This window comes from Phaenicophaeus curvirostris, chromosome 22, assembly GCF_032191515.1.
Source record: "Phaenicophaeus curvirostris isolate KB17595 chromosome 22, BPBGC_Pcur_1.0, whole genome shotgun sequence".
NCBI classification, from domain to species: Eukaryota; Metazoa; Chordata; class Aves; order Cuculiformes; family Cuculidae; genus Phaenicophaeus; species Phaenicophaeus curvirostris.
Window position 1 is genome coordinate 8430408 of NC_091413.1, and position 26822 is coordinate 8457229.

A 26822-nucleotide genomic window follows, 5' to 3' on the forward strand; every position below is an offset into this window, starting at 1 on the left:
TATGCAGTGCTACAGACTAGGAGAAGGCTGGCTAGAAAGTGCCTGGAGGAGAGGGACCTGGGGGTGTTGGTGACAGCGACTGAACATGAGCCAGCAGTGGCCCAGGAGGCCAAGAAGGCCAGTGGCATCTTGGCTTGGATCAGAAATGGTGTGGCCAGCAGGTCCAGGGAGGTTCTTCTCCCTCTGTACTCAGCACTTGTGAGACCGCTGCTCGAATCCTGGGGTCAGTTCTGGGCCCCTCACCACAAGAAGGATGTTGAGGCTCTGGAGCGAGTCCAGAGAAGAGCAACAAAGCTGGTGAGGGGGCTGGAGAACAAGAGGAGCGTCTGAGAGAGCTGGGGGTGTTTAGCCTGGAGAAGAGGAGGCTGAAGGGAGACCTCATTGCTCTCTCCAACTACCTGAAAGGAAAGACATTAGGAAAAACATTTTCACGGAAGGGGTCATTGGGCACTGTCAGAGACTGCCCAGGGAGGTGGTTGAGTCACCTTCCCTCGAGGTCTTTAAGGGACAGGTGGACGAGGCGCTGAGTGGCATGGTTTAGTGACTGATAGGTATGGTTGGACTCAATGATCCTGTGGGTCTTTTCCAACCTGGTGATTCTATGATTCCCGCCGCTCTGGAGCAAGAAGAAGCTGTGGGCTTCTTAAAGCCAGGGTGGTTAATTCAAAGTCTTCATCTCTCTCTGTGGCTTCGCCCTCGGTTGAGCAGGGCAGGTTGGTGCCTGCTAGCCACTCAGACGGTGCATCCGTATGGTGCAGACTGCAGGGCTCAGCCGCTGCGGCAGGGATCACCAAAGGTGAGACAGAATCAGCAAATCGGGCTGGTTGCACAAAGAAAACATAACTGCTTTTACCAGGGGTTTCCCTTAATGCACAAACTCCCATTCCAGTGATCTCAGGTAAAATTGATCCTGATTCCAGACCTGTACTTCTCCATATGGACTTGTGAACACCAGAGCTGCCAGTACCATGTTACCCAGGAAGGCATCCAAGTCATTCTGAGAGCACTTCTTTTTGCAGCTCCTCCAAACAATGCCTTGGTCTCTGTTCCACCAGAGCTACCATGCCGGGATCCCAAGAACCCTCCAGTGCTCTCTGGCTCCTGTGTGCAGCCCTCATGAGTGAAAAGCTCATTGAGTGTTCCACTGACTTTCCAGCGTGCCATGGAAACTGGAAATGCTTATGGGGAGTCGCGTGGTGCTTTGCTGTTCCCTGGGATGTAGCCCTGGTGTGTCATCCCGGTGGGAGACAACCAAGGCCGAGCTCTGACTGTCACTTAGTTTGTCACAAATGTCTGTCGGTAGCTATTGGATATCAGACAGGACCTTCCAAGGCATGACAACCTCGACTGTGCTCTTTTTACTGAACAGTGCAAACCAGCCATTGCTTCCAGTGTGAAAAGAACAAGCTGGATGTCCAGGGCAGTGAACTGCCTAGATGTATGTCCAGTTAGAGCAGCCACACCAAGGCACAACTGTTAATTGTAGGTTTGCATGACAAATGAGCACATGGAGAAGGAACAGTGATCCCTGCTCACACCAGCAATAGAATCAAAGCAGTCCTCTGTGCTGGTGACTCCTGACATTCTGCTGTTCATGATAGGTCAGCCTTCACCTGCTTCTATCTTGAGTGTTTCAGAACAGGAACAAAAAGAACCTGGGAAGCAAAGGACAAACAGCAGGATGACCTCACTACAAACAGTAGTAGCAAAAAAATCCTGGTTCAAAGGAAAACAAAAGCACAGAATTCATCAACAAACCACTGCTAAATAATCCCTGGGATGGGAAATAATCCCACCACCTCCAGCAGAGCAGCCACATGACCTCAGAAAGCCATTTCCTCCTCTGGAGCCTCCCAAGTTCAACTCTCTGCCTACTCCAGCCAGCCCAAACACCTTGCACCCAGACTGGAGATCATAGAATCATAGAATGTCCTAAGGTGGAAGGGACCCACAAGGACCATCAAGTCCAAATCCTGTCCCTGCACAGGACACCCCAACATTCACACCGTGGGGCTGAGGGCATTGGCCAAGTGCTCCTGGAAGGATAGGCTTGGTGCTGTGACTGCTTCCCTGGGAGCTGTTCCCGTGCTCCACCAGCCTCTGGGGGAAGAACCTTCTCCTAATGTCCAACCTAACCCTCCCCTGGCATCTTCCTGCCGTTCCCTTGGGTCAGAGAGAAGAGCTCAGCACCTGCTCCTCCTCCTCCCCATGTGAGGGAAGCCACCCCAAGTGGCCTGTGTCACAGTCCCAGATCCCTCAGTCCTTATGTGCCCTCAGAAGTGCCTACCTGCAGTCATTAAGAAAAGCAAGCATATTCATTACACAGAGCAATTATTCACTCATTTTACAGGTTCCACCCAGCTAATGCACTTTTTCCTCTGGGCAGGGGCTGGGAGGGCAGAACTGATAAATTCAAAAACACATATCCTGAACTTAATTATTGTTGTCGCAAAACTCATGCAAAGTGTTCAGCGACTGCCCTGCTTTTTCAGTTCTGAACAGAAACTGTTCTGAGCTGCTGGCTGAAGCAGCAGAGCAATAACAGAGTTGTGCAGCCTACTCTACTTTAAACAATTTGAGATCCAAATGAGCGCCGAGGCCAAGAGGATGTTTTTCTTAGCGGAAGAAATACAAGCATCCTGGATTTTGTTTTCCTACTAGTAGGTATAAAGAGGAACAAGCAGCTGCTTTTTGTTTTCCCCCAAATATTTGCATTAAGAAGATCTACAGATTCCTTTTGCAATTGATGTCACCTCTTTCCAAATGAGGAACAGCTGCTTGCTGTGCTTGTTTATAGCAGGAGATGCTTGGGGAACTTTGGTTTGTTTGTTTATGAAGATGTAGGAGCAGGCTTTCCCTGCAGTTTGCAGCCTGGAGCAGATCTCAGTAGGCACAAGACTCCATGCGTGCAACTACAGTTGTAGCCATCCCACTTTCTGCTGCGATCCATGGAGGGGCTGCCACCAAACACAGCTATTCCAGGGACATTGGATAAATCCAAGTGCTGAGAGGTGGCATTACCTGTGCTGCAAGCACTTGCCCACACCTCCTGGCACGGAAGCACCCACTGGAACAGAGAAGAGTGTGCTCAAAAGGCTTTGTGTCAGGCACTGTGCATCTTCAGAACGAGGGTCTATAAACAAAGGAACCAAACGATGATGTCAGCTGATGGTTTAATGGCCCTACAGCATCGGATTCATGTGCAATTAATAACAAGGCATTTGATCTTGCAATCAGCAGCTATGAAATACATGTGTTTTCCCTGTATGCTTGATTACATTCAAGGAAGTAAGGGGGTAAATACTTATTAGCATTACAAAGTACTTTTCACGTCTTGCCAGAACCTCATACAGCATTTGTGGTCCAACACGATGTGGTTTTAATTTCATCCTCCTGCATGCCTTGTGAAATGCTTTTTATATTGTTTATTCCAGTGCTCAGCCAGGACCGAGGGGGATGGTGAGAACATGCCTAGAGACAAGGGCCTACAGAAAACTTTCATGCTTCACTGAATGTTCATTTTTCTACTAGAGAAAAAGCCATCTTGAGCTTTTTTAAGTCAGATTGCCCATTTTCCTTCATATCAAGCTTATGGCACTTGAAAGATATGTGAACTTTTATTGGGAGTTCTCATAAACTGGATTTTACTGTAACAAGCCTCTTACAGCAATGGTGAAGTTTAGAGTTTAGCTAGTTGGGTTTTATTAGTCAGAGCAGTGAACCAGCAGCATCACTTGATCTGCGGCTGAAAACCGACCATTTCTTGGAAACCAGCGTAGGAGAAAGGTACGTACAACACTACCCAATATCTTGAAATTCCATGCTCAAGCCACAGATAGTTCTCACTATGGAGATCTGAGTACACACTGTCAAAATAGCACAAACAATAAAAAAAGCCATCCTCCCATTCAGATCCCAAGGCAACTTTGCCAAGGGTGCTCTTGGAATATAAAGGTTTTAAGAGTTTCCTCATTCCCTGCAGGAACTGATGAGTAAATCAAAATACCACGTCTAATGAAAACCAACATATTGCTCATTTAGTAGAGGTTTGAGGCATCCCCCCAAGAAGGAGTGCTAAAACCAGACCTTTTCCCACTTCATCAGTGCCCAAGCAAATCTGCTCATTTAATTGATGTAAAACACAACAAACCCAGCAGCCTGCGATATCCATGTGTCGTCTGAAACTGATAGATATTCTACAACCAGTACAGCGCTGCCACAGTAACGGCAGAGAAATTGCAGGGTACCCATCACTCCAGTGTGCAGACTGCTAGAGGCACACGGTTTTTTCCAGCTTTGGCCACTTTCTTCCAATTGTTTTGCCTAAGTAGGTGAGACTGAGTCATGTTCCATGTCCTTTCACAGACTGAGTGCAAACCGGGCCATTCATCTGAAGCCAGTGTGTGCAGAGGGAGTTTTGTGGTCATGTTAAGAACTGCAGTCTGGGTCTAGATCTGGAGACACTTTTTTTTCCCCTACAAATACAGCAATACCCTCACCTCCTGATAACAATGGCTTTACTTCAGGCTTGCTGACCTCTGGAGAATGCTGTGGCTGGACAAAACCCGGGTTTTTTTTTGCAGCCACAGTTTTCACGCATCCCACAAATTCCAATCCCATTGTATTCCACAAAATGTTTAACACAAGATGGACAAATGTGACCGAGACATTCAAACTCCCACTTCAAGAAACCCAGCAACAGTTGCTCAGAAAAGGACTGTGAGGCATTTCTTTACATCTTTGCCCAGAACAGCAGGCTGCGAAACTACAGGGATCACCCATTTTCCAGCATGTTCCACTTAGCTGCATGTCTTAGGATGCTCTTTATTCCTGTGCTTGCGACTGCTCTTTTAACTTTGTATCCTCAGCAGAGATAGCCTGATAGACAGGAGGTTTCAGAAGTGTCTTTAGCCTAAGCAAAGACAGTATTGAGAGCATTCTCGTCAAACTAAGTCATTAACTGTAGCAATAAGGTCTGCAGCCTGTCATTAAAAAAGAATCAAGGAGAAGGTTATTAAATGCACCATAAAGAAACAAACTTTTCCATTCCCTGCCTTTTTCCTTGACACGTTGCACTTCATTAGAAGCTTTTTAATACACCAGCCAAAAGAATTGTAAGGGCCTGGATTCCTTCTTAACACAATGGTCACGGTTCAGTAGTTAGAACCTGTATAGAATTAGCGAGGATCATGGGCGAATGGAAAAACAGACCTAAAGAGCTAAATAATAGCCCTTATTTGCAGGCTTATTCATTAGAAAACCTTGATCAATTCAGTGCATTAGTGCTTTTCCCATTTCTACTACTAAAATAAAAATGATCGCAGAATAGCACACATGAAATAAAGATGAGATGTCCTCATGGTGTTGTGCCTGTCACACGAGATTCAGCAAGAACTCATCTCAGCTTTTCCATGCAAGTGCTTTCCTCCAGAGATTTTGGGGCAAACTTCATATTCATGGCCGAAGCAGCTTAAAGCGGAATTAGCACGAGGAGCTGCGACTCATCATATTACATTTGTCCGAGTTCCATCTCAGTCAGCCCTACCTGACAGCCATAACCAGCAGCACCACTCTCCTGAGTGTAACATCACAGCAGCTGTGCAGAACTGGCATGGAAATACATCATCACAGGCACAAAATCAGCTGGATAATTAACACGAGTGCAATCCCATTAAAAGATGGAATGATATGTCACTCTGCATCACAAACTGTCTTTGCTAATGCAGGTCTCCTCAGCCTTTGGGCTACTGTTCATACTCACAGGATCCAACTGCCTTCTACACAATGTCAGAAAGAACAGCAAAGTAGAGTTAATGGAGTTGCTGGCACTTTTCCCATTTTAAGGCAAAGTCCTGCTGAGGAGGGGATTCTTCTTCCTCAGAGTTTAGAATTGGCCTTTTTTTGTTGTTGCTTGTATAGCAAGAAAGTTTTCAAAGAGAAAAAGAAGCACAAGTATCTACTGGGGAATGCAGCTTGTATCCGTAAGGGGAAAAAACTGACAAATAAGAGGGGAGAAGGAGAGGTGAAGTTTCCTGCCCAGGTCTGATTCTCTCCATAACATGAAGGAAGCATTCTGGAAGTACAGATGGCAAAATGGGGGCCACTACCAAGGCTGTGTCACCCGTTTCAAGCAGATCACTCCTACACTGCTGTCTTTCTGTTGCAGATCATTGCTGCTTTTGGCAGCAGAGGGAAAGAAGTGTGCGGGGGAGGCAATTCCTGGTGTTTAAAACTACGGGAGAACTACCATGTGTGTTCTTCTGAAAGGAGGAGAAATGTCGAGAGGGGAACTGACAGGAGAGATGTGATACAGTTCTTTGAAAGAATCATGATGGGTGATAAAATCCTGCCGGGGAAGAGTCAAGATATAAAAGAAACTTTCTTGGAAGTTTTAAAACAGAAGTTACTGGGGTGAGGGTGAACTCCCCTGTACTGCACTGCATAGAAGTGAAGGCCAACAGTGAAATGCTGTTGTGTGAAAACAGGGTCTTGAATTCTGACTGACAGAGCCCTGGAGAAGATCCTCACTTCCCTGTGCATGTAGGGACTGTGCCCTCCACGTGGCTTCTTTCCCCAGGCACCAGAGAAACAGCAGATGAAGAACAGTGGGAGAACTTGGTCACCTTGGATTCCCAGTTGTACTTGGTTCTTTGGTGGCTAACTGTAAAAAACTAACCAGCAGTGTACTTAAAAACTAACTTTTAGTTGGTGAGTCCTCTTACGCATTTAATGCATAATTCAGGCTAGGTATATAATTAAGAAAACTGGTGATAGGAGGTCTGAAAGTACAGGAAGTTTATGCCATGAGGGAAAGATAGGAATTTTTTAAGATTTCTAGCTTCATTTCAGCCTCCTCTATTTTTTTCATGTATTTATTTACTGGAAAGAGCGTGTGAGGAGAGCGAGAAGGGTTTCTCCCTTCTCACACGCTGAGCTGCATAAAGCAAGAAAACTTCTTCAAAACCACACATTCTAAACATCACCTTGCAGTCATACGATAATAAATACTGAGTATTACCCTGATAGGGTCCAACTGCCAAGTAACTGTAGCAATGTTAGGCTGTCCTTGGACACAGTCCCGCCTGCCTTAATTGTCCCTTGGGGTGGGGAAGGACTACAGAGAATGTGCTCTAGATCCTTAATGGATAACATTTTCCAGAGGCCCCTCTGATCACTCAGTGGCTCTGACATTTAAAAGCAGCAAACCAACTCCTCAGAAGGCAGCTGAGTGTTCAGAACAGTTATACTGATACATTCTGCCTCCTTCAGAGGGGTTTAGTGCGCCAGGTTCCTATGCGAGGCTGTCAGAACACACCAAGACCCACCATGCTGCAACAAAACCTGCTGGGAAGCGCCTCACAATCCAACAGCTTCCTCACCACTTCCTGCATCCCTGAAGAAACCAGGCTTCCCAGCCAGCCCAGCAGCCTGAAAGTGAGTAAGTGTGAAGTGAGACTCCACATGGGCCTGTGCTGGGGTTTGTTTGTGCCAGAGACCACGTTTCTGGGTTGCTTTTAAACACGGATTTCTGGGATTTAATTTTGAGGGACAAAAAAGTCAAAGAATTATCTGGACGTTTCAAGTATCTTCCCCCTCCTTGTATTTTCCAGAGCCGTTTGGAAACAGGAGGGTGGAGCTGGCACGCTGGGATGTACCACTGGGTCACTGCTTTCATAAACACTTCTTTATCATGTCAGGGAAAAAAAGGCTGGATCTCATTGGTACTTTTCTAAGTAACCCGATTCATGGTTCTGTTTGTGATCCTGACTGTGCAGCAACACAAATGGATTTGAGTAAATTGCAGGGGGAGGTGGAGAAAGGAGATTCCCTTCACAGAGGAACAAGAACCAGCTTCTCAAGGGAAACCTCTGGAACCTGCAAGAGCTGAGGTTAACCATGTGCTTTCCAATAAAAGTCTTTAAAAAGCCACTTAGATTTTTCACCTAATTCAAAATAACAGGCAATTGTGGTTGTTTAGTGACACATGAAGGAGTTGAACTAAACCAAATACAGGAGAAATCTTTTATAGATGCTCATTTATACTTTTAAGACAAATAAAAAAACACAAACAACAATAACTTCAGAAATGTTTTGTCAACTTCAGAGAGTTTTGACTTCTATTTATTGCTTTGGTCTTTAACGGACTTGTTAAAACGCCTCCAGTTTCATAAAGCAGCAGAGCCTCCTCTCCAAGATGATAAAGAAAATTGTCAGAACTAGAAAAAATGAAACCAAGAAATTGCAGCTAAAAATTGCCTTGCCACATGTGAATGGAGATGTTGTCACTCAAAGCCACTCTTTTTGTACAAGGCTTCTGGAGAATGACTTCCAGAAAGCCTGCACAACATAGAAAGTTCATTACAGCAAGTTTGAAGCGATCCACACACCCCCCCTTGGTTCCACTATGCTGTAGCACACTACAAAGACCCAAGCAGTCACTGAGAACCCTTCCCACAACTCCTTACCCTACCATCCTATTACATGGAATAACTTCTTGACCGTGATAGTCTTCTCATCCTGATACTATCCAGCTCTTTATCCTTATTAGGCAAGAAACTGTGAGGCTGGTTGCTGTTGAGGATAAGAGGTGATGCAGTGATAGGGATCAGCAAGAGCTGGTTTTCACACCCTTGTATCTCACTGTAGGCCCCGAGGAGCTGTGTGAGAGCCAGCAATGACACCAGAGTGGTGTGGGACACCAGCTCTCTGCCAGCCTCCAGGAGGGAAATGGGAATGCATGTCCAGTGGGATGCACCCAACCCTGCAGCGAGAGAGATGGAGCCCTACAGTACAGTTCAGCTCCTCCTCAGCAAGTCTGCAGATGACACCAAGCTCAGCGGTACTCTTGTCACACCAGAGGGACGAGATGTCGTGCAGAGGAACCTGGACAAGCTGGAGAAGTGGGCCTCATGAAGTTCAACAAGGCCAAGGGCAAGGTCCTGTACCTGGGTCAAGACAATCTGCGGTTTCAGCAAAGGCTGGGAAATGATGTAATAGAGAGCAGCCCTGAGGACATGGAGTGCTCGTGGAGGAGAAGCTTAACATGAGCTGGCAGCGTGTGCTCACAGCCCAGAAAGCAACGGTGTCCTGGGCTGCATCCAAAGCAATGGGGGCAGCAGGGCGAGGGAGGGGATTCTCCCTCTCTACTCTGCTCTCATGAGACCCCACCTGGAGTCCTGTGTTCAGTTCTGGAGTCCCCAACATAAGGATATGGAACTGATGGTATGTGTCCCTTGCTGTACTGGAAGCTCCTGGACCCTTCTCCAGGCTGAACAACCCCAACTCTCTCAGCTTGGCTTCTAGTACAGAAAGGGACTCCAGGAAAGCTGGGGAGGGGCTGTTGATTGGGGAGTGCAGGGGTAGGACGAGAGGGAATGGCTCTGAATTGTAAGGGGGAAGATTTAGATTATACATTAGGATGAAACTCTTCACGATGAGGGTGCTGAGGCAGTGGAACAGCTTTCCCAGAAAAGTGGTGGCTGCCCCATCCCTGCAGGTGTTCAAGGCCAGGTTGGATGGAGCTTTGAGCCCCCTGATCCAGTGGGAGGTGCCCCTGCCCATGTCAGGGGTGGAACTGGATGGGCTTTGAGATCTCTTCCAACTCAAACCGTCCCAGGACTCCGTGATTCCCAAGGATGAAGCAGAGCCCTGAGGGGAGCCGCCCGGCCGGGCCGCCCGAGGAGGTGGGGGTCCTGCCTTAGGCTGAGGGACACGAAACCTCCCAGGGACACAGCAGCAGCCCTGCCTGATGGCATGGGGCCCGGAGGGGCTGGCGCTGCGGTGAGACGGGCCCTACGGGGGAAAACCGGGCCGCCAGGCTGCGCGCAAAGTCGAACGCGGCGGCCTCGGCGCCCGCCCGTAACCTTGACAACGGCGGCGCGGGCGGCGGCGGAAATCTCGCGAGATCTGGCGCAGCGTCTACTACGGGCGCTGGGGAGATATCGCGAGAGTTGGGGAAGGGCAGGAGGTGGCCAAGATGGCGTCGGAGGGCGAGTTGGGCAGGAAGTGGGACCGGTGCCTGGCGGACTCCGCCGTCAAGCTGGGTGAGGGCCGGGCCGGGCCAGGCCGGGCACGGGGGGTCCTGGGGACCCGGGGAGCCGCGGCCGCGGCGGCTGGGACCCGCCCCGGGGCGGGAGGGGCCGGCGAGGAGGGACTGCGTGAGACACGGGCCCTCCCCGCTCCGGGGCGGCCTCTCCGCGCTGCGGGGCCAGGCGGGGGGACACGAAGCTCCGGCGCTGCCCCGGGGGCCTGGAGCGGCGGGGCGGGGCGGGCTGGGCAAGGTGACCTTGACGGCGGCCCCCGCTGCCCCAGCCTCACAGAATCACTAGGTTGGAAAAGACCCCCAGAATCGTCGAGTCCAACCATTCCCATCAATCACTAAACCATGTCCCTCAGCAACTAATCAACGAAGCTGGTGAGGGGGCTGGAGAACAGGCCTTGTGAGGAGCGGCTGAGAGAGCTGGGGGTGTTTAGCCTGAAGAAGAGGAGGCTGAGGGGAGACCTCATTGCTCTCTCCAACTACCTAAAAGGAGGTTTTGGAGAGGAGGGTCCTGCCCTCTTCTCCTAGGTGACAGGGGACAGGATGAGAAGGAACATTAGGAAAAAAGTTTTAACAGAAAGGGTCATTGGGCATTGGCAGAGGCTGCCCGGGGAGGGGGTTGAGTCACCTTCCCTGGAGGGGTTTAGGGGACGAGTGGGCAAAGCGCTGAGGGGCGTGATTTAGTGTTTGATAGGAATGGTTGGACTCGATGATCCAGTGGGTCTTTTCCAAGCTGGTGATTCTATGATTCATTCTCCGCGGGTCTGAGGCAGGTGCGGGGCTCCAGCTCCTCCCCAGGCTGAAAGTAAGGGGTGTCTGTGCAGCCCTGAGGCCGCCAGGAGGCCTCTGGCCCCAAATGAATGTACTCCAGGTGGGCAGAGAGAAGCAGGCAGTGCTTTCTCCTTACCCACCTTGAGTTTTGTTGTGGCAGCGGCACAGTTCTCAAAATCGGTTTCCACTGAGCTGTTCCCATCACTCAGTGTCGGGATGGGCTGTGTTTGTTAAAAACAAGAGGCAACGTGACACACTGATAGCTTTGAAACGTGTTACTTTGTACGGTGTGGGCAGTTTGACATTGAGAAGTTCTTTGTCTGTTGTCCTAGCTGTGCAGGCAGTTGTAAGGAAGCAGAATGATAGAATCTTGGAATGGTTTGGGTTGGAAGAGACCTTAAAGCCCATCCAGTTCCACCCCCATGCCATGGGCAGGTACACCTCCCACTGGATCAGAGTGCTCAAAGCCAAGAGTTCTGTTAATTTTTTTCCATGGTTACTTGTTCTTAAAGTCAGGAATATGCACATGCCTGCAGTGCATCAGGTGTGCAATGAACTGTTGCTAACAATTCATGTTGTGTTATGAGTGGTTGTAGGGATGGTTCCCTGCTCTTCATGTGACAGACTGACAAATCAACTGGAGAAGAGGTGGTGGTTCTGTGGGATGCATATGCCAGAGCAAAGCTTTAAATGCAGTTTACAGGTCAATAAGTGAGTTATGGAAGGGCTGAGGCATCTCCCATCCGAGGACAGGCTGAGAGAGTTGGGGTTGTTCAGCCTGGAGAAGAGAAGGCACCAGGGAGGCTTTAGAGCAGTTTCTAGTACTGCAAGTGGCTCCCGGAAAGCTGAGGAGGGATCTTCATCAGGGAATGCCAGAGTAGGATGAGGGAGAACAGTTTTCAGCTGTAGGAAGGGAGATTGGCATTAGCTCTTAAGAAGGAATGTTTTCCTGTGGGGGTGGGGAGGCCCTGGCCCAGGTTTCCCAGAGCAGGGGTGGCTGCCCCATCCCTGGAGAGGTTCAAGGCCAGGTTGGATGGGGCTTGGAGCAACCTGATCCAGTGGGAGGTGTCCCTGCCCATGGCAAGGGCTGGAACTGGATGGGCTTTGAGGTCCCCTCTTACCCAAGTTGTTCTGTGATTCTGTGTATCTGACACAAAAGGTACCCGTACCATGTCAGTGCAGGAGTCTCTTTGAGAACCATAAATAATATCTAAGAAATGTGACTGTTTATTTCTTGTTCCTGTAGCAGCCTTACGATGAAAGCTGATGAGGAAACAAGGGTTTTAGTTGCCTAATACTTTTCCATTAGTGAGGATGTTTAATAATTTTAAGTAAACTGAAACTTCCATTGTTTATAACTGGCCTTTGAAAAGTGTCAAGTGCTCCAGAGCAATGTTTTGCCTTGCGAACTTCTATTCAGGTTTGCCTGACAAACATAACCGGGTATGTTTATGTTTCTGTAGCATTGGTTGCTTTATCAGAAAATATGAAGTATGCCAAATTATAAACAAGAACTTGTTCCACGTTGCAGCTGTGTATGTAGGGACCCTGTATACAGAAGGTCTTTACAAGTGGCTGAAAGAATCCTAGAATCACAGAATGCTTTTCCTTTGGGGGCTACAGTTTCCTTCCTGTTGCTCCTTTACATCCTTCCTGAGTGCTGTTGAAGAGAGATCTTCCCAGCGAATGGCTGTCAGAAAACAAACATTGGGATTACCATTGTGTTTTCCCATTCCAGACCCTGACAATCAATGAGAGCACTGAATGTCTGAAGCCTTGCATACATGACAGCTTCTCAGAATTTGTGAGAGCTGTAAAGACAGAATTCCTGTGGATTCACTGGGGGCTTGGACGGATGTGGGAAATGGGAGAGAGTAGGGGACAGGAGGCAGCAGCTCTCTGGGTGACTGTATCAGTTGTATGTCTTTAAACAAGGGCTGGGGGCTGCGCAGCCTGTCCTGTCCTGCTCTGCTCTGTCAGGTGTTCCATGGCAGCGCCCTAAGCCAAGGTGTTTGTACCAGTGTCTGCAGCCATGCTGTGCTGTTCTAGTTGGAGACCAAGCTTCTGGAAGAAACTTACCTCCTGCCACTGAAATGTCCAAAAGAGATATTTAGCTCAAGTTACATCCTCTGAAGTGTCGAATTGTGGTTCTGACCTCTTTGTCACTACCTGTATTCATCTGGTAGCTTACTATGAAAACTCTTCTTCCTCTGAATGCAATCCAGACCCCATTGCCTAGTGGTGTTAGGGCAGTGTTGTATTTCCAAGCTGAGCTCTGTGGACCTCTCTGGGCATGCACAGAACACTGAAACATGGTCCAGTGGAGTTTTAGCGCTCACTTCCTTTCATTAGGACCAATGTTTATTTGTTTAGCTGGTGGTGATGATGGGCCCAGGGATTTTGTTCCCTTTCCTGGCCTGTAACTGCGGTGGTTTGTCTGCTGGTTTGTCTGCAGCGGGCTGGGCTTTCTGGGCTGACCAGGCTCTTTCTCTGATGAATGATCCAGATTGTGCTGGCTTTGTGCTGTTCTCAAGACTTCACATCCCTGCAGTCATTCATACAGTTACATTTTCTGTTCTCTTGTGTCCTCTGCAGCCTTCACATTCTCTCTATCCTTCTGCAGGAATGGGACGGGTATGTAGGCAATACTGTGGTTGTCTTCCATCCTACCACTTCAGTCCCTGTTTAAAGGGTTGGTTTGTTTGTTTAAATGATTGATAGTTCCTGCCTGTTTGTTTGGAAAGACAGTTACTGAGGAAGGACTGACAGAATAGGTTTTTCTCTGCAAGGCTGTAATCTTGGTCACATTATTATTATATGCCATCTCCAGGGAACGAGGAGGCAATAAAGAGTGTGTGCAAGGGGAAGATTTGCATGCTTGTGTCTTGTTTTGTTGTGAAACTTGCAGTTTCAGAGGAGATGAGTGCTGTAACTTAACCTGGTGTTTGTAGGTAAAGCTTTTTGCTGCCTGGTTTGTGTGCCGAGCTGCTGAGCTGGAGTTCCTTTTTTCTGCAGGACACAAATGTTTTGATATATGCCTGTGTCTGACCCAAATTCAGCCTGGAAGCTTGTAAATAACCCAGTGTAGTAATGTTAATTTTCCTCTAATCCTCTGTTTTGACATCTGAAAAGCAAACGTTTCTAATTTCCATTTAATAGGAATTTTTTTTTAAGAGAAAAGGGCACTCTCAGTTTGCCTGCAACTGTTATGTGGCTTGCCTGAAGAACTGTTTCTGTTAATGGCAAGGGGGAATTTTGTATTGTTTGTGTCATTCCACAGATTGAATGTTTCAGAAAGAATCATTGTATGGATTGCAGTGTCAGTATTTTTAAATAAACCTTCATGTGGTTATGAACAGGATAAAGTCAGTCTATGTAATGATAAAACTTGATTACACTTTCCGAAAATTGGATTAGACTTTGTCTAAATATACAAAAAGCCTGAAATGCCTGTTTCAAAGTGGTTTTTTGCTTGGCAATTGCAATGTGGCCATCCAGGCTTAGCTAGCAGGTCGAAGAAGTTGTTCTTCATTTGGAATTTTGTTTTTAGTTCCGGAGAACACAAATATTATGCGAGCGCACAGCTGCATTAGGTGAGCTTTGTAACCCCAAGTTATTTCCCTTTGTTGCGCAGGAGAAGATCTGGTTCCACTCGTTGTGCCTTGCAGCAGACCAGATGGTGTAAATATTAACTGCTTGTTGCTCAGGTTGTGCAGGGAGGTGGCGCAGCCCACAAAAAAACTTATTTTATTTGGGAGAGGAGGACAAATGCTGTTCTGGGGATAGGCTTTGTCGAAAACCTAACAGCAGTGTTCAGTTATGGTGTCAGTGGAGTTCAGAATCTACAGGTTATGGGGCTGTTATCTTCTTTGGGAAGGAAAAGGCAGGAAAATTATTCAGAATCCAAGTCTGTCTTGTCTCTCTTCTGCTAATGTCGTTGTGCCCTGCTGTTCCTCTTGGCCCACCATCTGTCTGAGTTGGGAAGCCTTCCCTGCTGAGGTGTCCAATCAGCTCGCTCACCAGAGCTGCGAGCGGCGCTGGGGTAAACCATGCTCAACCCTTATTCCAGCCCACTCTTGGCAACACTTCTGTGCAAGAAGACCTGAAAGAAGAGCTGTGATATCTGTCTGATAGTGCAACCGTCTAAAACCCCCAACTACGTAAGACCTCTGCTGGTAGTGAATCCGATGTGCTCTGAGTTCCTCCTCTGCATTAGTGCATGGATAGGATGCCAGCTGTGCCCACTTTGGGAGGCGGCATGCAGGGACACTGTCCAGGGGAAGGAGTCTTAAGCCAAGCAGTGTCCAACGCACTTGTGTGGTCCTTGAGACGTTACAGCAGTCAGTGGGAATGCCTCTTTGTTTCTTCATTGTATCAGATATAATTCTCTGAGAAGATCCTTTTGGGGTTGCTGACACATCCTTGATGACAATAAATTGAGAGTGAGAAGGATCAGGTGTCTTTCTTTGGCGTTTCTGCTGATGAGGTGCCACCACAACACTTCTTACTCTGAACTCCCTCGATTCTTGGCTGGGCCAGTAGACGTCAGTAATGGCCAACCTACGTTGGTTGAGTGGAAGAAGCAGGATTGCCAGCCCTCTTAGGCTTGCAGAGGCCCTGAATGTGGATGTCTGTATCTCAGCACAACTTTTCTTTTTAGCAATGGTCTTGCTTTCATTAGCAAAGTATTCTATTGCAGTAAGGCAAGGGAGAGATTTCTGTCAGAGCTATATTTTCCATATTATGAGTATCTTCCCGATTTCTGATTTATGTGTTTTGTTGCAGGTGATTTTGCCTAAAGGCTGATCCGATATTGATGAGATCCATTGTCATGCTGTCTATTCAGAGAACAGCTTCCACTATTCTCCCCTTCCCTGTTTAAAGGAGGGAGGAAATGCCTGTGTCCTTGTGTCTCACCAGCTCATTCACCGGAGCAAGGATGAAAAGTTTCTGGCCTGTTTGGAGACTGCTTGCTAGGATTGCTTGGGAGATGATGGGTGAGCAGTGATAAATCCTGCTGCTCTGTGTCCATCTGTGAAGGGGCCAGTGTTTGTCAAGGGTTTGCCTTTGGGCAGCGGCTGGACTGCAGGAGTGGTTACGGGTGAAAGTGGCCCCTGGAAGCCTGCTGGGATTTGTGTGTTGTAATGGTATTTGGATATTTATATTCCGTCGTTCCAAGCATTCTGTGTTACTGCAGTCAAATGCTAGGAGAAAACAAAACACCCTCTTTTTCTGCTTCTTCTTTGAGTTCTTGGTATATAGTTTCACAATGTTTTCTTCTCATGTCCTTGCTCATTTTTCTGACTGCTATGTCAACAGCCCGCACAACGGGGGAAAGGAGAATGAAAGCTGCAAAGGTGGTGTTTGAAGAAAATCTGATTCCTGCCATGAAAGACCTTGCTGGGAGCCTGCTTGAAATTAATTCTCTCTGTCAATAAGTGATTTCATGGTCTTGGATTTGTCCCTGGTACAGAGTGCAACCCTGGAAAGGCCTGATGTTTGATGAAGGCTCTCCTACCCAGTTTTGCGGCACTATTATCCATGTATCTTGTCCAGGTGGGATTGGAGGGGGACAGGATGGAACACCCTACAGCAGGAGGGCAAACATTTTATGAGATGCCTGTGTTCTTGTTTGGTTTTGAAGATCTTGATATTTCTTGGGTTTTTCCATACCTAAAGCAAATTTTAGTGCTGGACTGAACTGATGCTTGTTGGAATCTGCCAGTGCCTCAGGCCTGTGGATTAGATCCGCTGCTGAAGCATGAAGCTGTTGCTGTCACTGTCCCCAGAGAGCCACTAAGCAAGCTCGGAGAGAGCTCGACAGATTCTCTTGATCCTAATGGAAGCTGTGTCTCTAGCTGAGAAGAAATCTTCTCTGTTGGGACTAGTCCCTGCCCTATTTTAGAGAGTCTTGCCTTTACAGAATGGTTGCTATTTTCTTACAACAAGGAGCCATCTTCCAGCAGCTCCTCCTTCATCTCATTTCATTCATTTAGTTTTTTTAATTGTAAATTAACAGAATCCAAAGGAGGGGAGGCTGACAGTGGTATATTTTGGTTTTATGTGTAAAGAACGGCAGAGGAATGACAAAAAGAATGCTATTAAGTAATTTAAAAACTTCCAGCTGCTATAGCAACAGCAACACATTTGCTGGATGTCAACAAGCTTATTTTAATCCTTCTAAGTTTGAAGCTATTGAAGAAGAGTTGTATCTGGGTGTGGCAGTCTTGGGAGCTGCTGCAGCCCATAGCTACTTGGGTAGCCTAGGGAGGAGCTGTGTAGGATCCCTGCTGGAGGGCCTGTAGATTAAATTTATAGGAAGAAGCTTTTCCCAGATGTTCTTGCAGGGCAGGAGCCCATCCTGAAGATTTGTGTTTCTCTCTGACACTTTTATGATGTCCTGTTGGGCGTATGGCGCGTGCTCTGCTGTGTGTTAGATTGATTTGAGGTGCTGTGACATTTTTCTTGGAAGGTGTATGAGCCAAAAAAAGTAGAAAGAAAAAGTTTTGAAGACTGGGCTTTCTGCCAAACACCAATGCCATGTGGCTGTGCTGGTCTGGACAGCTGGGACACTTATGGAGGAGTGAGAGTAAGGTGTCCACAGCACTGTCCTGTCCCCTGTTGACACTGCCTGTAAATGAGCTTCAGCAGAGGTGATGGATGTGGGGTGGAAGAGGCTGTTTTTCTTGTTAAACATTTTAAACCGTCGGAGGAGGTGAAAAATGTGGTGTACTCTTTCCTGTGGCCTTTGCCTCCACAGAGTCTGTCATGCAAGAAAAGGAGGGGAAATGTGCCCAGCCTGGATCAAGCCCTTAGCTTTTCCTTGTTCATTTGTTTTTATTGTAAGATAAACCTTTCATGTTTCACTGTTGTGAAGTTAAAGCCTGGCCTGGAGGTGCTGATCTTTAGTAGAACCAGCTGCAGCCCTGGTCAGGCGGGAGGCTCTTTGAAGCCGCGTGCTCCCCGTTTAAAAGGAAATGGAGCATGTGAGAACCTAAACCTGTAAAACTCATCAGCGGCTCTGCCATTGTTTATTTCTGGTGTAACTTTATATAGAATTAAAGTGAAACGCCTTCCTTTGCATCCAAGACAAAGATGGTTCAGCTGCCCTTGGTCCTAGAGCCACAGGAAACCATCCAGAACCGCAAATCCTCTCGAGTGGAATGAAAACGAGTGACAAACTATCCACAGGAAGAGGTTCTTAACCAGATGGGCTAAGGAATTAAACATGGCTAAAGCTGCTGGTTTTAAGTTAAAAGCAACACTTAAGCGTAAAAACCAAGCTGGAAAGAGCAAGTGCTGAGTGTGTGCTGGCTGGCATGAGGGGGCAGATTCAAGTGTTCCTGGCTGTTGGGTTGGGATCAGCAGTGATGTTCAGCACAGGCTGTAGTCTGTTCCTTCATAAGGAAGGAGTGAACTGAACTGCCCTTGAGTGAGAGAAGCTGAAGTGCTGTTTTGGCTTCATTTCTCCAGTTGCCACCTTGTACAGAAAACAAAATGCCATCAAGTGTCAAATCTGCCCCTTGGCTTCTCTGTAGCATTTTCATTACTGAAAGCAAGGCCATGGATGCTGTACCTTCATCTCCTTAAACTAATGAACCACTGTGCTCCACTGCTGCTGGAGCAGGGTGCAACGATAGCCTCTAAAATTGCACAAAAAGTGCATTTTCATGAAAAGAGAGAATCTCTTCAGATCTACTGCCTCAGAATAAAACTTTCTTAGGAAGGCAGCATGGCTCGTCCTAAGTCAGCTCCAACACCTGCCCAACAGTGGTGTTAGGGAGTCCCCAGGTTTTGGATTAGGCTTTGGCTGGATTGCAGCTGGCAGAAAGAATGGATTCTTACCTGCAAGTGTATCCTGTAGCTTCCACTATGGCCAACAGGAAACATCATTGATGTGGAACCCTCACCAAATGGGGCTATAACGTAGAGAGCATCTAAATGAGGTGAAAAGAGCATGAGATCGTGAGGGTTTCTGGATGTAGTTGGAAAGAAACTGAGTTAATGATTGCTGCTTTAGCGCAAACTGTTCTGAAGACAAGAACAGAAGCAGTTTACCACCACACTGGTAAGAACAGCGTTGGTTTGATGATAACATGGAAAATGTGGTGACATTAGAGACTCCCTGGGCTCCACATAGAGGTGATGTGGGTTTTGTCATCCTGGAAGTCATTTTGCATTGATTAGGTAAACTGTTCGGCTTGGCAGAGGGATCTTCTGGACAGGAAGTGCATGACCAGCATCACTCATTGTGTGAGAGGCCTTCTGAGCCGCACAGCTCAAACGACTCCTGGTGCTTTCTGAACGAGAGGTGTTACCTATAGAACGGCCTGAACTGAGGCAGGATAACCCCATCTGGTAGGGAAAGCCTGGCAGAGGGAGTTGGGTCAGAGGGCCAAGCAGTTGTATGTTGGATGAATTCTTGAACGTAGTGATTATCCTTAATAGCATAAACATTCAGCGTGAGCCAGCACCAGCTGTGTTGTAGCAGAGGTGCAGAGGGAAGGCTCTGCTGGGGAAGGGGAGTTGGGGGATGAGCACAGATGAGCTGCTGCTCCTACAAATGCACAATGTTTCCTCCAGCCTGGATACAAACTTTGGTCAGTGACGCGCTTTGACTGGTTGCTGTTTATGTGAGGGGCTCCAAGTCCTCTGACTATCTGAAATTCAAACAAAGCCTGAGACTCTGCCAGGACATCTGAGGAATGGCGACTTTCCTTGAACTGTACAAGTGATTAGAGTGCAAACTTGACCTTGTGTGAAGTGCTCGGTTTCTGAAATGTCTGGGGGAACTCTGTCAGGATCCTTTGTCAGGCAGTTGGAGTTCTTCCCTGCTGTCGCATGCCCTCTAAGCCTACACTGAAGCTGACGTGACCTGGTAAAGCAGTTACCTCTGTTGTGAGTGGAGCTAACGAAAACATTTAGTGGAATGGCAGGAGTTCTCAAAAGCAGCACTGATTTCTAGCTCTCAGTAAATACAGGTATGGAAGTCCAAACAGGTGAGAAACCAGAAGGGGAATTTGCTCAGATCATCTCTTTGGTCACCTCTGTTCTAAAACACAATTAGAAATGGCAGTGCTTGGTTAATTTCCTATCTAGTGCAGTGTTGGTTCAGCAATCTGTGCCTCAGCAGAGGCTGCTCTTGGTATCCTTTTTGCAAGGAAAAAGCCTTAAAGAGTAGAAGGAATCTTAAAAAGTAACCCGCTCCTCCATACCAAGAGGTCATGGGATTCTATGGCCTTGGTTGGGACTCAACCCACTTGAGTAATGTGTTCAGCAGGAGCTTGAATAAGGATCACGTGCTTTTAGGACTTTTTTTTTTTTAGGACTATTTTTTCAAATTTTTTTGATTGATAAAAATCATACTGAAGTTAGATTTCTTGTGTTGAAAGGAGAGAACTGAAACCTGTAGCAGGATGTGTTTGCTGCAAAGTCAACCTGTAACTGGGGTGTGTTTTTAATGAACGTGTGCATGACTGATTTTTTTTTTTTTTTAACTTTTGTACTTCCATGCCTTATCTAAAATTCCTGTCTTTGGTGGATATAATTAATGGTAGAACTACTCACTGAGCTTAAAGTTTTCACTGTTATTTATTGAGTCACGAGAGGAATTTTGCAGACTTGCCTGACTTCTTGCAAAAAATCCTCAATGCACCTTCCAAGGAAAGCAGAAATGAGTTTGAAATATGCCAGCCAAGTGCTTTCACGGTGCTGGCTACGGACTTCCAGCTGCTGTAGTTATTTCTATATATAGAATGTGAAAAGTCATTTGTTCCTAATGTGTTTAAATATGCTCTGTAATGAATGCTGGGGATGTGGGAGATAAGCAGCCCAGAGCTTGCTTTTGCAAGGTATAGGGTAACACAAAGCATCAGCGTTTCGCTGCCCTCGGGACACACATTGAAGTAGTTAGAGTAGCAAGATAAGCAAAGCGCAGTAGATACTCATCTGCAAAATCTGAAGCTCAAGGACACAATACGTTTTCATTTAAGTGTTTTTCATTTGCTGACAATAAGCCAAATAAATCTTAATTACATGTTTTAAATGGTGACAGAAACTCAGTCACTTTCCCTGGGATAAGGGACTTGTTTGTTTCCGGCATCTTTTTGATACTGTTCTTGTAAAGGTTGGGATTTGGCTCTGAATTAACTGCTTACAGTTTTGTGAGAAAACAAGAATTATTTATCTCAGAATTGCTAATTAGGAACATTTTTGCTTGATGTGCTGCAATAACACATAGTCTGATATTCCTGAGCTGAAACAAAGACTTGCTGTGAAGAACTAAATCACTTCCCATCACTTTGCATTATTCCAGTTCTCACTTACTGCATTTCTTCTTACAGGTGCCGGGTTTGGATTAGGAATTGTTTTCTCAGTCATCTTCTTCAAAAGTGAGTATGTTGCAGTGATCTCGGCTGCCTGATTTCCTAACATCTGTCTGCTGTAGGTGCAGTCTAAACACAACAAATCTTTAGGGGACATAAAACCTGATCGGCACGTTAGACTGGTGCTTTCATTATTGGTCCTGTCTGTGCGGCTAGGATGGAGTCAGCTGAACTTTTACCTGTTGTGTAACAAGGCCATTACACGACATCTCTCTAAGCTCCCACTGTGCTCAGCTCAGATCCTGGAACTGCAGGAAGCCCTGAACCAAATCACCGGAGCCATGTGTCTAACATCAGTTTATGCCACTCTTGCCAGGGTTTTAAACTGATCTAAGTTCTCTTTTAGTTATGCTTTGGTAACATAATAGTTTTTGATAATACCTTGAACTCAGATTGTTCTCCATTACGTTGTAAATATGATGTCTTACTGACTGTTACTCTTGTTCTTCTGAAGTGGTCTTCTTTTTAGTTGATTTTAGGATACCTAGAACTTGAAAATGCTCAATATTCATGTTCCAGTAATTTGTTCTTCCTTGGTGCTTATTTATGAATGCTGTCACTGTCACGTGAAATGGACAGCTGTTGACTTTGACTTTGCCTCTCTTCTTGCCTCCCCCACAGGAAAGACATGGCCTATTGCTTTCGGGTCGGGGATGGGGTTAGGAATGGCTTATTCCAATTGTCAACATGACTTTCAGTCTCCGTATCTTCTTCATGGTAAATTTGTAAAAGTAAGTATCAGTACTAGTTATGAACTGGTAACTGTTTATAGGTTATCATTAAACAGTACAGCTAGACACCATTTCAATGGATATTCCTCTGCCTTTCCCAGAAGAGGACTAATAAGAAGAAACTTGCGTTTAGAAGTTGTTAACATCTGGTATCTTTAGCTGTGAATTCACTAGACTGAAAACACAGGGTAAGTTTAACAGATCATTTAGGTAGGTTTTTCCACAACCTGAAAATACAGATAATTAAAACATAGGTTAGAAAAGCTGAGAAGTTAAAAGGTAAGATGCCATCTTCAGACAGTGAAAGAGATCAGCCACAAGGAAACTGCAGACCATGTCAGGTACCTCTGCTTCTGGAAGCCGTGACATTTTCTGTGGCGCTTTTTTTGCAACATGGAAACACCGATCACTGATTGATGAGGGCCATGAGATTGCCCAGAGCAGTTGTGGCTGCTCCATCCCTGGAGGTGTTCAAGGCCAAGTTGGATGGGGCTTTGAGCACCCTGAGTCCCTGCCCATGGCAAGGGGGTTGGGACTGGATGGTCTTTGAGGTCCTTTCCAACCCAAACCATTCTGTGGTTCTGTCATCACTTGTAAGTTCTATGGCTTGTTTGGCAGATAGTAATGCAATAATTAGTCTAAAGGAATTGTACATTTTCATTAATTTGGAAAAGGGTGATTTAAATGAGTTCAGTATTATCACTGATGGTGCTGAGATAAAATGTTTAAGAATAGATTAATGAGCAGGAACCATTTCTGTGTTTGTAAACTGCACACAGTGCACCTAGTCTGCAAACTGACCCCACTAATGCTTTATTTCTTCGACTGTAAAAGTTGGGCCTGTTCTTATGGTTATTTATTATTGCGGCATCTGGAACAAGAAGTGTGCATATTTTGGACCTACAATGCCATACACTGCTAAAAGTATCTCTCTGATGCTGGCAGAGAGTATCCACCGTGACACATACATAGTTATTTTAGCACTTTAGAAAGTACTGAGGTAAAATATTCTGGCAGGAGCTCTTCATATGGCAGGTACTCAAGATGCAAATGTTGCCCCTCTACTGCTCACCTGCCTAAGGAAGGAGGTGAAGGTGTGTTTAGGCTTTTTGCTGATGCATTTAGAGCTGAAAGTAGAGTCCAGTCCTCTCTAGTTTTACTGGCAGATGAGCATTTCCCAGCCTTCTGCAGCCCTATCAGCCATACCTGTTTGCAAATATCTTCATCTGCCTGCAAAGAAAGGGAAACAGCGACAAGATTCTTGAACACCTTCTTCAGAATGAGATATTGGATAGCAACGTAGAGAAACCGTGATTTAGATGTAGTTGATAGAACACTGCCAGCTACAGCCCAGAATCAAACCTCGATGATCCGGTGGGTCTCTTCCAACCTGGTTATTCTATGATTCTGAATTCTCTGTGCACAATTCTTCTGGCCACATCTGTTAACTTCAGAATATGTTAGCGTTCCACACCATCCTGAGGCAATTACTCCCTTTTATGTTATGAAATGGGATATTGGGCAGCACAAAACTGACTTTCAGGTCAGCCTGGTAGGGGATTTTGTGTCAAGGACTAGGCTACTCTGGAGTGAGGGTGGTTCTTTGGAGCGTGAGGTAATTGGAAGGATACCACAGAAGACACGCAGCTGCCTGCATGGCACGAGACTGGACAAACAGTTTCCAGTGCGCTGTCTGCACGTACTTTCTCTGGCTGAACATGCTGAGAGAGGGAAGAGGTGGATGAAGCCAGCTAATGGTTAATGTCATTAATTCTCTCCAAAATGTCGTGTCATGGGTAATGGCTCCAGGGTTAGTACAACAAAATTAGTTCATTTCTGTTGGTTAGGAGCATGGAAAATATTGTTGCATTAGCACTCATCTGTGTTTTTCATAGAAAAAGCTCTTGTAACTGAACTCTGTGGGACTTCCTTTGCAAAACTGAGTTTCTCTTCAAATGGTAACTTGTCAAAGTGTGAGATTCTGCAAGAAAATCAGCTTTATGAAGAGAAATGTAGTGGATTAGCTTGAACAAAATTATTTCTAGTTTTCCAAACCTGTCTAGTTCATTGGATCACAGGGTTACGCAAGGCAGAAAGAACTTCAAGGAGATCATCTAGTCTGCCCTGAAATGGGGTCATCTCGGAGGTCGGACCAGGTTATTCAAGGCTTTGTCCAGGTGGGATTCTTGATTCTTCAGGATCAAGTCCTTAGTTCTTAATCCTAAGCAAAAATGAGCGAGGACAGGGGATCTTCCTGATACCAAACAGACAGGAGATGACAAAGCACCTTTGCTGCTGCTGTAGCTGTAACTTGGATCATGATGCTGCCCATCCTTTGGGCTTAGTAAGCTGATCATGAAACACTAATGCCAATGCGAGAGCTGTTCATCTAGACCAGGAGATGACTTAAAGTGCAAGGAAGTTCTAGTATGCGATCATAAGATTTGGAAGGTTTGTAAAGCAATTTGATCAAGTGGATTTCACTGGGACTCCAGCAGAAGTCAAAATCAGTGTCTAGTTAAGGCTTGAAACAGTATGGCTGAGAATTACGTGGCTCAAGTTTCCTTGCAAAATGGAAAGTATCCTGTTTTTCTGGTTTAGTCTGTATTATTTATCACCCAAGCCCTCACAACCCCATAATTTGATGGCAGTGTTATATTGATGTGCAAGAATAGAAGTTTGGCAACTGGAGCTTTTCCTCCTGCCCTTTGAGGCTTTGATTCTGTCTGATTTCTATTCAGTCTGTGAATAGTTAAACAATAATGTTGGGTGTTTTTGAAGTACCCATTTTATCAGACTGGAGGCTTATATACATGAAAACGTGGCATGCTGCTGGGATGAAAATCCTGCTTCACTTCTCCATGCTCAGCTCCTCAGGCCAGCGAAGGATGGAAATGTTAGCCTGCCCTCTGGAAAGGCTGCAGAGCCAAGTGCCTTGCTTTACATCGTGCAGCACCTTCCATGTAAGGAACCCAAATGGCTTTTTAATAATCTCAGCCTTCTTGCGTTACAGGAACAGTGACGAATGAGTGAGACTGTCCCAGTGGGAAGGAAGGAGAAATCGCTGACTGTTCCTCAGGAATACTGAAGTGCGCCTGGAATAAGCCAACACTCTTCAGTAACGATCACAAGTAACTCTTTATACTCCAACAAACTGTTTCTGTACATGAAACAAAGTGCTGTCACTTGTTTTGTATCATGTCTGGAAAGTACAAGGAATAGCTCTTCTGGGAAATAAATAAAGAGAAATGGCCTTCTCTGGTGTGTTCACTTTGTGGGTGAGAGAGGGAGAGTGGAAGGAGAGGGCTTCAGTTTGAGTACCTCAGAGCTGTGCCCACCTGGGTAAAAGCCACTGAGAGAGCTCTTTGGAAATGACAGCCGTTGTATGTTCCTCTCCCCTCCTGAAAGTCAACCTCTATCTAACATTCAACAAAACATTCCCACCTCAGAATAGATTTTGGTGTCTGGGAATGGGTCACTGATATTTAAAATTCTTTATTACCTTGGCAAGTCACTGCTCCGATACTCCCTTCTACTTTACCCCAGTCACTGCAGTTACTTGTTGCCTTGTTGTCTTCTACTCCTCTCCTGTCTGGAGAAGATGTCTTCGCCGCTGCTTTACTCAGCACAATCTTCTGGCTATTGAGATTGCTCTCGGGGACTTTTCTTTCTGCCATGCTTGCTGCATGTTGTACGTGTAGCATAAGGTGTAAATGTGTACTTTCCGAGCTAGAAAGGGAATGGTATGGATTGACAGGGAGCTTCCCTTTGCTGAAAGCCTGTTCTGTGGCATGGTGTGTGCTGGCGTAGGAAGAGTGACAAAAAAGTTCCGCTCCAGAAAGGAAAACACAATGGAAAATAAGTTGCACAATATTTGTTTTTTTAAACCGTCCCAAACCCAGAAGTGGTGGACTGAGGGGAGAGTCTTCTGGGTTCAGAGAGCTCGAGAAACTCCTTACTGAGCAATGGGACTGAGATTTGGTCTGGGTGCTACAGCAGCCTTGCACCCTACTCCCTGTAGCACTTGTGTGTGGATCTCCTACACTGAGGAAACATGTTGAGCTGTGCCCAGAGTCAACAGCAGCTGAAGAGCTTGCCTAGAGCAACGGGCTTGTGAAATATAAAATAGCTTTAATGCCAACACAGCATTAGAGACTGTCAAAGCATGATACCATCCAGGACCGTTGTTTGAGCATGTTCTTGTTTTTCCACCTCCTCTCTTGCTGGACTGCATTCATCAGTCAGGTCAGAACAGCTTGTTGGAAACAGGATCCCTTTCTTTCTTCCCAATTTTGAATCATTTTATCTGGCCCCAGGTTTTAATTTGAACTATGTACTTTGGAGCCATAGCTCCTCTGTGGTTTGGAAAGTGGTTTGATCGAGTTGTGCACGTGTGTGTGTGCTGCGATGCTGGCAGGCTGTTGAGCTGTGGTTCAGCTGCAGAGAAGAGCATCAACCTGAGTGAAAAACAGAAGACCCCCAAGCAGTAGCAACATTGAATGTAACGGCTGTTGACATGCAGAGAAAGCTTTAGCTGGTACTGGATCACTTGAGCCACAGTGATGAGTTCTGTTGTTATTTAGTGCCCTTGGCATTGAACTGTCCTGCCTTGGTATGTTCTGCTTTAGTTCAAATAGAGTTAATTCATACTTTATGTGATCTCCTGTGATGCGGGATCAAGTGGTTCTTCTGGCCCTGGAGCTCAGAAGGCACCTTTGGAGGTATCCATTCTCAATGTGTCATAATCTCAACAAATGTTCTTGCTCATTAGTATGAAATTCACTGGGATGAGTGTGGAAAAATCACACAGCTCTAAAAGGTGGAATATAAACTTTGTCATTACTCCAAGCGCAGTAAGAATGTAATATTTTTGGTTTTCACAGCTGTCTTGCTTCT

At 46.2% G+C, this 26822-nt stretch overlaps 1 protein-coding gene across 1 annotated transcript in view; it reads left to right on the forward strand.

Annotated features, from left to right (window-relative positions):
* MICOS10 (mitochondrial contact site and cristae organizing system subunit 10) overlaps window positions 1-25180 on the forward strand; it is a 285369-nt gene extending 260189 nt beyond the window's left edge. The window contains exons 2-5 of the mRNA XM_069874464.1: window positions 9971-10043; window positions 21154-21201; window positions 21817-21926; window positions 24940-25180. Of these exons, the coding sequence (XP_069730565.1) occupies window positions 9977-10043; window positions 21154-21201; window positions 21817-21926; window positions 24940-24948 (234 nt within the window). The 5' untranslated portion in view covers window positions 9971-9976 and the 3' untranslated portion in view covers window positions 24949-25180. The remainder of the gene's footprint in view (window positions 1-9970; window positions 10044-21153; window positions 21202-21816; window positions 21927-24939) is intronic.
* The last annotated feature ends 1642 nt before the right edge of the window (window positions 25181-26822 follow it).